This window comes from Suillus clintonianus (genome assembly GCF_016758775.1).
Source record: "Suillus clintonianus strain FC179 chromosome Unknown DEU56scaffold_239, whole genome shotgun sequence".
NCBI lineage: Eukaryota > Fungi > Basidiomycota > Agaricomycetes > Boletales > Suillaceae > Suillus > Suillus clintonianus.
Window position 1 is genome coordinate 5,082 of NW_024539463.1, and position 11,960 is coordinate 17,041.

At 48.0% G+C, this 11,960-nt stretch overlaps 2 protein-coding genes across 2 annotated transcripts; one reads left to right on the top strand and one right to left on the bottom strand.

The window, feature by feature from the left end:
* Nucleotides 1-5,681: 5,681 nt before the first annotated feature.
* On the bottom strand, nt 5,682-7,439 carry DEU56DRAFT_920426 (uncharacterized protein; the record flags this gene model as incomplete). Its single annotated transcript, XM_041358448.1, has 7 exons — nt 5,682-5,808; nt 5,863-5,926; nt 6,054-6,294; nt 6,353-6,508; nt 6,894-6,962; nt 7,011-7,318; nt 7,370-7,439. The coding sequence occupies 7 exons, from the start codon at nt 7,437-7,439 to the stop codon at nt 5,682-5,684; spliced, it is 1,035 nt and encodes a 344-aa protein (XP_041200633.1).
* Nucleotides 7,440-7,562: 123 nt separating this feature from the next.
* DEU56DRAFT_874520 (uncharacterized protein) lies at nt 7,563-11,145 on the top strand (the record flags this gene model as incomplete). The annotated part of the gene is made up of 11 exons (XM_041355974.1): nt 7,563-7,862; nt 7,916-8,122; nt 8,172-8,543; nt 8,594-8,787; nt 8,844-9,009; nt 9,060-9,208; nt 9,257-9,651; nt 9,698-9,874; nt 9,923-10,061; nt 10,111-10,763; nt 10,811-11,145. 11 exons carry the CDS (start codon nt 7,563-7,565, stop codon nt 11,143-11,145), a joined length of 3,087 nt encoding a protein of 1,028 aa, XP_041200634.1.
* Between the last annotated feature and the right edge of the window lie 815 nt (nt 11,146-11,960).

The window sequence follows — 11,960 nt, forward strand, 5'->3', positions numbered from 1 at the left end:
ATACTATGTATGCATTCCTGAAGCCCAATTTATAGGTGTTGTTTCTACATTACACTAACTTCGTGATTCCGTGTGCAGCAAGCTGGACTTCTAACATTTGTGCTTTCCTAGCCTCTTCGCACCGTCTCGCTTCCGCATCCCAACGCTCTGTGACCAGCCTGCGCATGTAATTCTGCGAGACAACGAGAGGGGCTGGAGTTTGACGGTAGGGTTGGACGGGTGCGTTTCGAACTGGACTTCGAACGGCAGGTGTTCTCGGAGGACTCGGCGGCAGGCTATACTGTGATATTAATACATTACCTGGCTTACAGTGGTAGCAAAAATGTAATACATTAATTGTTGTACTTACAGGCAGTAGCAGGCTGATGTATCACTGTTGTATCACTGGTGAATCCGAAAAAGATGCTTTCATCCAGCCTGTTCCTGGTTCTCTGGGTTCTTTTTGATTGTTCCTCCATTATTTCGGTTGTTCCTTGATTCTTTATATTTGTCAGCTGACAATATTTTCTGCGGTTGGTTATTCCTTGCTTCTTTCTGTGTCAGCCGACCTTATTTAGCCAATATATTTTTATGCATGGTTTTATTTAGCACATTTACCCACGCAGAGGTATGTACAGTTCTTCGGCAGCTCCCTTGTATTACAAATACTAGGGGCCGGCGCTGCCAACTTTTAACCTTGCTCCGGTTGTCAACGCAGTGTAACGGCTTCTCCCGTATTTGGTCTTGTTGAAGTTTCGTACCGTTCCGACGTTTTAATCAGTTTATCAAACATGATCAAAAGCTATTTGGACCAAGCTGAAAACAAGATCAAACGAGCCAAAGCCCAACCTACTAAATTGCTTCAAAAAAATGCTTATCGCATTGAAATCTCATTTTTTTATGTTGTGCCTGCTGTACTGATATTTTCAGCGGTTGGTTATTCCTTGTTCTTTCTGTGTCAGCTGACTTAATGTACAGTTCTTCGGCAGTTTGCGGGTGGCTTGGAGAGTTCCCTTGCATTACAATCGTACCCAAAACACGGTGCAGTCGACACTCAATGAATCTTCCAAATTTTTACCTGCTCTAACCGTCCAGCTCTCAGATCAATATCTTCATTCGGACTCTTGGCTCTTTCTGTTCGGTGAGTAAATATATTGACTTTCGAGTGTTCTGACCAGGTATTATTTGCTTTTCAGTGTTACTTACTGGCAGGACTCTGACGGCCTGGACCCTGCCGTTTTGCATCTTCTAGTACTGCCACCCTCCAGTAATGTCGCCAAGCCACCCACGGCCTCCACTCTCTCACTCACCACCAGCCTAGGCTATTGCGCCATCCACCGCCCTCTCACACCTTCCAAATGCCTCTGCACCTCTGTCGCACAGTGAATTGCAGGCTCACTACTGTACCATTGCGTACATTTCAATTTTCAGTGAATATATCAAACTAACTCAACGCCCACACAGCATTTTTACTTTGTCCAACCGGTGAGGTTTGCAGTCTGAGCTGAGACTGCAAACCTAAGCCGCTCTATGCCAAACACGCTGATCAAGTCCGGTTTAGAGGAGGACCTTTCTGTACTCTTAGTTTTAGTGTCTGTCTGAGCCTACCGGCCATGTCGTATGAGACCTCTCTAAATGATTATTTTACATATTTTCAATCCTTGGTCGCCATTTACACTCAGTGACACTTGTCTCATGCGCAGATCAGAATTTGCCTTGTTTATGTAAGTGCCCGGAGGGCTGTTCTATCAAAATTTCTTTTGATGTGAGTCAGAGACTGGTGCTCGCGCCACCATGATACTGTTAAGCTCAAGACAATTAAATTTCAAGTACATTATTTATAGATGTGTTCAACTAATAATTAACCAATCGCATTGGCGGCAGCAGCTCGAGTGGACTGGAATCTTTGTCGTTTCCCTCGGCCGGAGGAGACAGCCTGTAGCGGATCTGTCTCTCCTGCACGTGTGCATTGAGCCCGTTTCTGGCGCTTTGCCGGACGTTCATCTACAACGTTGCTGGGGTTTTGAGCATCAAGTCCCACCCCAGAAATAAGCTGCAAAGGCCTTGTTCCCAGTGTCACAGGAGTCGTGGGTGCAGCTACTGAGGATGTGGTGATGGGTATGGTAGTTGTGGGTGCAGCTGGAGAGGGTGTGATGGCGGGTGTGGTGGAAGACCTGACCACAGGTGAATGGGTGATGGTAGGCATGTCAACCACCGTGGTGCGAGGTGTGATGACTGACGTGGTACCAACCGACGTGGTTTGAGGCGTAACAACCAACATGGTGTGAGGTGTGATGACCGACGTTGTACCAACTGACGTGGTGCGAGGTGTGATGACTGGCATGGTACCAACTGATGTGGTACTAGGTGTACCGACTGACGTGGTGTGAGGTGTGATGACCGACGTGGCCGATGTGGTTTGAGGTGTGCCAACCGACGTGGTGCGAGGTGTGATGACCGACGTGGCACCAACTGACGTGGTGCGAGGTGTGGTGACTGCTGTGGTACCAACCGATGTGGTACTAGTACTAGGTGTACCGACCGACGTGGTGCGAGGTGTGATGACCGACGTGGTGCTAGGCGACGAGAATCTAATGAAATTGTCGAACTGATAACGAAGGCGGGGAGGAGAACAGACCAATCCCGTGGTGGTGTTCTGGGACTGCATGGATTTGAGGGCATCGTCAAAACTCTCGAGATTTGAATCCAGATTAAGAAATGCGGTGGGGGAAGACATAGGGTCCAAAGTGAGTGGCGCTAGCGGTGGTGGACAGAAGGGTACATAGCCCTCTGGCATGGGGATGATGGGCCTATCCAGCTCTTGGTCGATCTCATTGTCTTGAGGAGCGGGGGGCAGGTGTTGGAAGAAATTCTCGTAGAAGTGCTCTTCAGGTGGCGCAGGAACTACCTCTTCTTGCGCTAAGTGCGTGGGAGGGAAGATAGGTGCCAAGATAGGTGCCAAGTCTGCCTCTTGGGATGTGGGGTTTGAACCATGTAATGTATCAGGCGCTACAGGCATAGGCATTGGAGGATCATCGTTTGTAAGCATATCGTCTGGAGCGGGTGTTTTATTTGAAGTCCCAGCTTCAGCTATATATTATCAGTGAAATGTTTGAAAAAAAAATAGTTGGATACATACGGAAAACATGAGACACAAACTCGTAGTAGGGCAGCATAACATTATCGTTAAACTTCGAAAACGCGTGGTTAAATCGATTACCGAGTTTCGTTGACCCTACATGTAAGCTGCTGACATCAATCGCACCCCCATTTGATGGGTCAGGGCCACCAAGGAGGACGCTGAATGTCCATCCTGTGGCCTCATGAAGCTCTCCGAAGAAAGTTGAGAGAATTTCTGTAAGTCTCGGTATAATTCTGTCTTCAATCAGCAAAGGAACAGGCATGAAGATAACACTTACAGATCATTGGTCACCTCAGATGATTTCCTCCCCTTCGCCGCCTCGCGCGCTGCTTCCCTCATCTCTCTCGTAAGTTGAGAGATTTCCTCTTTCACCTCAACGGACTCATTCTCCCAGCAGCGGTCAACATGCTTTCGGATCACCCGAAGGTTCGTCTTCTTGGGATCGGGGACGTCAGGTTGTTCTTTGATGGCTTTTAGCTCATCTTTAACGCTGGCCTGGACTCGAGTAGTATAATACTTTTTAGCGTAGACTTCGCTTTCCTTGAGAGGACGTTTCCGACCAGCTGTGGGTCCCTTAACGATATTGCTGAGAAGTTTGTGGACAGCCGAATTGCCCGCTGCAGCCGCTTTGCGGCCAGGCTTTGAATTACCATAATCATTACGGAATTTGACCGTCAGGCGCTGGATGCAATGTAAGTCCCCAATACCATGCATGAAAAATAAGAAATAGACCTTCTGAAGTGCGGCTTTGAATTTTTCGTTCTCCTCTAATTGAGCCGCAGTGAGAACTTGATCCATAGGAATACCTGGAAACAAGGAAGCCCTCGCGGGCCATCGTTCCTCCCATTGTTCGAAGAAGGGTTGCCAAAAAGTGGTATAGTTCCCCTTCTTTTGGCATTCGAGGTAATCATCCTCAAAAGTTGCGATGAAGGCCAGTTCCTCCTGCATCAGCCATGTACGCGGCGCCATCTATTCGTGTTACATTTAGCATGCCATCACATATGACTATAATTAATTAAATCCATTTCGTCATAACATACCTTTTTTTTGGTTCCGTACGCGTTGTCACTGTTTGATGCCAAGGTTAATGCGTAATGCCAATACAGTTTTCCAAGCTCGGAATTTTCCGATTGTCACCGAGCGCTCTGATTTCAAAAGGTGTTGAATCAAGTTCTATACTACCTAGTTGTATTTTGGGCTACTAAGGAATAACATTGTGTTGGGTAAGTTGATGATGTAGTCTATGCTGTTCATGCGCTTCAACTAAGGAGTCTACACCTAACATGGCATGACTAAACACGTCTTCTAAGTCAGCCAGAACCCTGCGCACATGAGACACAGAACTATGTGCCCGACTGAGGTCCTGCCCTGTCCCACATTCCTCAAGAACATCGTTTTCTACAGTTTGCGCACGCATAAGGAGGTCTTCCAACCCATTGTGAGCAGACCGCAGGACGTCCAACGAATCTGGCTTATCCGGGTTTGCTATGAAGAGCTCACAAAGGCCCTCAACCAATGCTGTGCTTGACGATGACCCAATAAGGACCTGCAGGCTGGCATCGATGTCATCGCATTGCCTTGCCCTTGATCGAGATCATTTAGCCTTATGAACTACTGCCGAAATGAAATAACATACCATTTGTTTTTGCGTTTGTTGTGTGCATCTCGTACTGAGCGTGCCGGTTTGAGGCTACTGGTATTGTCCAAGCTGGGCGATCAGGTAAGTGACAATATTATAGTTGTGCGAGAAACATACGCCTTTGAATTTGATTTGTTTTGATATTTGATACGGATCTCCTCACGGTTACTAGGTATAGAATGTTCAATGGTTTGAGACATTGATATTTCAATGACATACCGAGCATAATAGGCTTTCCGGGATCGGCGTGCAGCTTCAATTTTCTCCTCAGCTGTATGGTGTGAGCGTGGCCTTCCTACAGTGACAGGCCTATCACACAGCCTAGAACTTAGGTGACCTCGAGTCAGATGTTCAGATATTCAAGTGGCTGGTATGTATCTTACCTATCTTCCTTCCCCTTGTATATCTCCTTTTTTTTGCGCACATAGCTTATCGCGGTGACTGTAGTATCAGTGGGTCCACCATCATTAAGAGAAATAACAATAAAGTGAGTGAAGTACCGTGCATAGTAAGCTCGTTTATAAGCGCGTGCAGCTTCTGCCTTTTCTTCTTTAGTGTTGTGTAGACGTGGTCGTGCCATGTGCATAAAAGTGGGTTGAAAGTAAGCCAGTTGAGGCACTCAATATATGCGTAGGAGTTTTGAATGGCTTCACGTAGGAGATTAATTTGGATTTTTATGCGAATTTATCCTACCATTCTCTTACCATCCTTCAAAATTGAACTCTACGAATATCATGCCTACAGTGTAGGGTTTATATCTTAAGTTTAATGTTCTTGATAGGCATGGCGCTTGTATGCTCTCATTAATGTAATACTTGTTTGCAATATGTTTTGATCAGACGAAGCACACCGACATTCAAGAAAAACCGTTCATTTTGCGACAGCTATGGACATACACAAAATTCACTAAATAATCATGTGCTACAAGGCCTGTGAAGCATCACCGCGATCAATTGCACCCTTCACGATGTTTATCCCTTGCTCGATGGAATCCACCTTGTGGTAGATGGCTCGAGAGACACCGAGCACTTTGGGACCGGTTGCATCCCTACAATGAAGAAATGAGCTACTAGACATGAGAAATTCGGAAAATCCAGCTCACCAGCCTGAAAAGATGCCGATGTAGCGACCTCGAGTCACATAATAGAGCGGCGGGGTGGCATCAACTGGGACATTGAAGTAGGTATCGCGGTAAGGGAATCAATGTGGAATCATTCGCAAGTGCACAGCTGCAGCAGCCGCATCTTCGTCATCAGAGGAGTCGTTTTCCTCGTAATCGACATAGACAGTGACATTGCCCTGCAGGAACAACCACAGGTGGGGCAGCAGCATGTGCAGTTGCGGGGGCCAGAAGTAGGAGTGGTGCCAGCACTATGGGCAGCAGCTGCGCCAGGAGAGAAGCAAATGGTGCAAGCTCCCTGGGAATGTCAATGGTTGTAGCAGGGGGGTCATCAGAGACAGCGGGAAAGAGCAGCCAATGCCATTTCGGTGCTGCCAGCGGGTAGGCCCAGGCCCATTCTGACGGTGATGTTATCTGTAAACATTGCCGAAGCTACATGAGTAATGAAATATAAAAGAATCACCGGATTCACATGGATGTATAACCACTCGGTGCCCGTGTCCGTGCCAATGTCTAAGGCCTGAGATAGTGTCTTTTGATCGTCGAGGGAAAGACACTGGAGAAGATTGATGAGACCGTCCAGTCGGACAGATACCATGGTATCTGTCCGACTGGAGGAAGGCAGTTTCTGAGTCATGGAGGAGTTTAAGTGAGTACCTTGAATAGATAGATAATGTATCACTCACCACGTTCTGAATTTATACTCCATAGGCCGGCGGGGTCGGACGTCCAAGAAATGGAGGATGGGATGACTTCCTTGGATTTGGGAAATGGGGCGGATCACTGCAAAGTGCCAGATATTAGTAATAATCCACGTGGCACCAGCTGACTAATCTTGGCAAATCCATCACAGCTTCCATCAACATCGGAATCGGGGATCATCAATCACTGATCGATCGCGCTCAAGCTCTCATGTATGGTCCTAGCAGGTAAGTGGATTCTCTAGTACTATCCACCAATCTTCTAAGCTTGCCCGACACCCCGAGTACCAGAAACCATTTCCCGCGGCTCACAATTCCCGTTCGATTCTTCTCGCAACGCAGATTACGTCGCGTTGTCCACAGCATGTGGCCCTTGATATTCTGCATCAAGGTCAGTCATAGTGCATATTACGTGCACAGCTGACTTACCCCTCGAAGAATCAGCATCTCCACCGTCAATTTGGCATGCATGCTGTCGGTTAGCAAAATGTGAACATTCGACCCGGGCCACAACTTCTGGTGAAGAGGCCACATGTGGTCGAAATCAATAAGCATGGTCTGTACGAATGTGATCGTCTCATCTGAGGTAGGAGGCCACTGCATATACTGTGGTATATGATCTTTCAACCAGTCCTTCTGCACAGGCGTGAAAATCGGCCCTCTGGTTGGGGTTCGATTATATCGCATTATGTATGAACGAATTTCCGAAGACACATGTGCTGGGGGCGGATTGTGGTCTGTTTTTGAATGTCAGGTATGTGGCAAGATATCACTATCAATGGGCTCACTTCGACGGGGGCGCAACAAGTATTCAACGGTTGCCGGTGGGATGGCATTATCATTCAATGGTGTTACCATGATTCACGAGGTGGGTGAGGAGGGACAAATTTGTCCATTATTATATACTGGCGGGATCCTCCAATTACAAATGGAGGATCCTCTGACTACCCGACTGAGCTGACAGATTAACCACAGTGCACAATGCCCCGTGGTCGCCCCCCCAAGAGGCCTGCACTTGAACGGGAGGTTTTTGTCCCCGTCTCTATCAACCCCGAACCTCATCTTTTACGACTTCGTGCAGCAGAGATTACCACTGAAGGGAGCACACGGCTGCAAACACACTATGTTGCTGGAATTCCCCCCGAAAATTCATCAAATGACAACATATTTTGGATAGATGACCGCGTTGAGCATCCCAGCGACTGTCAATTTGAGGACGAAACACTTACAGACGACATTGTTGATATTTGTTCCACGGAGAAGCGCAAAGAGACTGCGGCAGTGGGTGTTCTCATTTGATATTCGTTTGGGCATGCTAACTTATTGGACTTAAGGACAGACCTTTGCTCGCCTGGATTGGACAACGTCAAATCTTCCTGGACGAAATGCTGCGCCTCAATGGACGCGGGACTGAAGGTGTCACTTGCTCATGTGGTGCAGTATCGCCTCAATTCCGATGCTGTGACTGCCATGGCATTCAAATATTCTGCCGTGAATGTACACTTCAAAACCACGTTCTTCATCCTTTGCATAGGATTGAGGTGTGTTTCATACTTATTTTGGCATCAACGTATGACTGATCCTTGTCAGATATGGAATGGGACTTTTTTTCAGCGTATCACACTCAAACAGCTCGGGGTTCGGGTACAACTAGGCCATAACCCAGGAGAAAGGTGCTACAAACCTTCTCCCGCTGCCGGTGATGATTTTGTGGTCATCGCGCTCGATGGTATTCATGAAATCGCCCTGGACTTTTGTGGCTGCGCTTCGGCTCAGATTCGGTATAAACAATTGTTACGTATGCGGTGGTATCCAGCCACAGTCTCAGAGCCTCGAACTGCAGCAACCTTTACGGTTCTGCAGCATTTTCATATTCTATCCTTTGAAAGCAAGGTGTCTGCTTACGAGTTCTACCAGTCGCTCGCAAGGCACACCGACAATTCAGGGTTAGTAGCGATCAGGGTGAGTATTTTAATTTATTCCTGCAACTGTCTGATGATGATATATTCTAGGATCGTTATTCCGCTTTCATGCGGATGGTACGCCAATGGCGTAACCTCAAGCAACTTTCCCGCGGAGGAAGGGGACACGACCCCGCTGGTGTCAATGCTACTGCCGAAGGAGAGTTAGCTGTTCTCTGCCCCGCGTGCCCACAGCCCGGGAAGAATCTTCCACTAGACTGGGAGAAGGAGCCTCTATTTACCAGGTAAGATGTTGGTCGTCTTTCCCTGATTTTGCTGAGCTCACACGTTATCTGAGCAGATGGAAATATGCGCTGTTTGTTGCAATCGATGCGAACTTTAGATTGAAGCGCAAGGCGGTGTCTTCTGACACTGCTGACCCTAGCCTTAATGCTGGATGGGCGTATTTTGTGCACGAAGACTCATACAAATCTTACCTTGCAGATCGTGCTTCCGACAAGCAAGAGGTAAGTAACATGTTTTCAATGATAATTCTCAACTTAGACTTTTTCTGTAGCGAAGCACGTGTGTAAGCCACAATGCAGTTAACATGGCGGATACCAAGTCCTCCCGTGGGCTTGCTGCAACAGGAGTTGGGACGATCGACTGCGCAAGGCACGATATGAAGCTCCCAAACGGAGTTGGAGACCTGCAGAAGGGTGAACGGTATGTATTATATTGCATTTGGAATGTTTTAAGGCTGATGTTACTCAGGTACATTAATATGGACTATATCATGTGTTCTGCGCTCTTCATCCTCGCGATGTCCATGATCAACATATCCTACGACATCGCCTGCCAGTGGCACAAGAGACTCTGGACTCGAATGGAAACGATGCCGGAACGACTTTCTCCCCCCCGCGAATCTTCCCTCATACGTGTTTTTGTGCCGAAGTTCCACATCCAGGCCCACATCGATAAGTGTCGCACCAATTTCTCTTTCAACTGGTCGAGGTACGTGGGCCGAACAGATGGCGAAGCCCCTGAACGGGGCTGGTCCAATATAAACCGAGTGGCATCAAGTACCAAGGAAATGGGACCGGGAGCACGCCGGGACACTCTTGACGATCACTTCGGTGATTGGAACTGGAAAAAAATTACAGCATTAGGTGAGCGGTTTCTTTCTTTCAGTCTCAAATTCTGACATAGACTTAGGGCGGACATTGCATAAGAAGATGATTGAAGCTGTAAAGTGGACGAAGGAGCACTCCGAAGCCCTCTCGGAACTGGAGAAGACTATTCAGCCGGCTCTTATCGCGCAGTGGAAGGCAGAGGTGGAATCCTGGGAGGAGGATAACTCCTCTCCGAACCCCTTTGAAAGCCGGTTTAACCGTAAGTGATTCCTGGTGTTTTTGCAGTGGTTGTTCTAATAAATGGTAGCGGTTACACAGGCATCCGTACGACTACAACTCACTGAGCTTGAAGCTCAAGACCTTCAAGCTGGAATCAATGTCTCACTTCACACCGATGTCTCTCCAAGCGGATTGATTACATCGGGCATGGATCTCGAGGATCAACAGTAAGTTTTGTATTCATTGTTACACTACGCCATACTGACAGTTCTACAGGGCACGCTTAAGATCCAGTCTTGCCAATGTGTCCCTCCACGACACCGACAATCAGAAGGCCATAACACAAACTCAAATCGCCTCCCTCCAACGACGGCTTGATGCCTGGGCCCGCATCCAGGAGCTATACATGCCGGTTGTCTGTCAACTCCGGCATCGATCATCAGAGGCTAGTGGGAGGCCACAGGAACTCAAACCTGAAGACTTCAACCTGTGGCTCCCTTCGCAACTTCCAGCTGGCACCCCCGTAGACCTGACGCTCGCTGGCCACGAGTGGGAGCTACGCTACGCGCAGGCCCTCGATGCCCTGAACGAAGTTCGTTCCCACCTCCGGCTTCGATCCCACATGTACAAGTACAAGGATAAAAATGTCCGTGGTCAAGCGGGTTCCACTCGCGCCAAGAAAATCATTGATGCCGTGGAATCGAGGAAGCACGCCAGTGTATTGAAGTACAGACGTGCGCGCAGTGCCCTGCTGTCTCTTGGCCACCGTCTGGAGAAGTGCGGTTGGGAGCTCACCATGCGCCCACTTCTTGACTCCGATGTTAAGCCTATGGGTGACATGGAGCAGCAAGGGAGAGGAACCATCTCCTGGATTTGGTTAGACTCCCGTGCTGATAACAGCTGTACAGAAAATGAACGCATACAGGATTGTAAGTGTATGGTATGTTTTACTCACATTTATCTGACATTTTGATAGGTGTCCGCTTGGAATGGTGCAAGGCTCGTGCCCGCGCACACCGGTGGTCGGAGGAGGTGGAGTTATTGCTAGAAGAGATGAGACGAGTGCTGGTGTTTTTGAGATGGCAAGGGTCCTGGTGGAAGGAGCGCATAACTCTCCGAACGCTCAACTCAGCACCTGCACAAGAGGGACTGTCAGCGTACGCGTGTCGCCAGTCTGCACTGCGTGTGCTGCTGATAGCCAAGTTTCAAAGGCTGTGGAGTGATGTGCCTACCCTTGTCTCTGGTGGTGTCCTGATTCCAGAGAGCGGAGAGGTAGATACACCTACTATTGACGCTCCCTTGCAGTTATAAATATACATATATCGCGTGATTGTTCTTAATATTAACGCGGGGAAAGAAGCAACGCTGGAGAATGGTAAGGGCGGAGATCACAGATCGCAGAATGCCAAAAACGAGACCATCTATGATGGATCTCAAGTCACATACCATAGATCTCAGATGAATCAGCTAATAGCGCTTGGAGCAGGGAACTAGAGGGAGCTGCAGGTGTAATAGATTCATATATCACTGGGAGCTATGGCAGTGAGCAACTATTGTATCACATTTACACTACACTACCAGTGAGTAATATATCAATACCACGGCTACTGGTGTCGGCGGATTCATGTCGGCAGCTGCGGAGTCGCTGAAAAGAAGTGGGGAGGGAGAGTTATCCAGGCGCTTCTGGATTACCTCCAATGGAATCCGCCGTTTGAGTTCTCCGAGTCGTTTGGCCCTGCAAGATCAGTGACGTTGGTAGCGGCAGCAACATTATTCAAGCGTGAGGGTACTGTACCTTTTAAAATGTGTATCTCCGAGTCCACCAGTCTCCGATGGTGAACGCAGACTATAGAAAAGTCAGTGGGCGCATGGTGAGTTTTTTGTGGTCCTTACCGCTTGTTCAGCGAGGACATGTTTGCTTTCAAAAACTTAACGAGGTACAGTGAGTCAGTCATTTATATTGTTTAATTGTTTTGCTTACATTGGTGTCTACAAACCTACATGTCCTACAGACGCCTATGTAGGATGGGCTGTCTAAGTAGGTATATAGGTAGTGCTCGCCTCATAGATTTTTGCATTTTCCTGATGAGGGCTTCTCTCGCTTCCCGACTTCCCCTTTGTTCTCC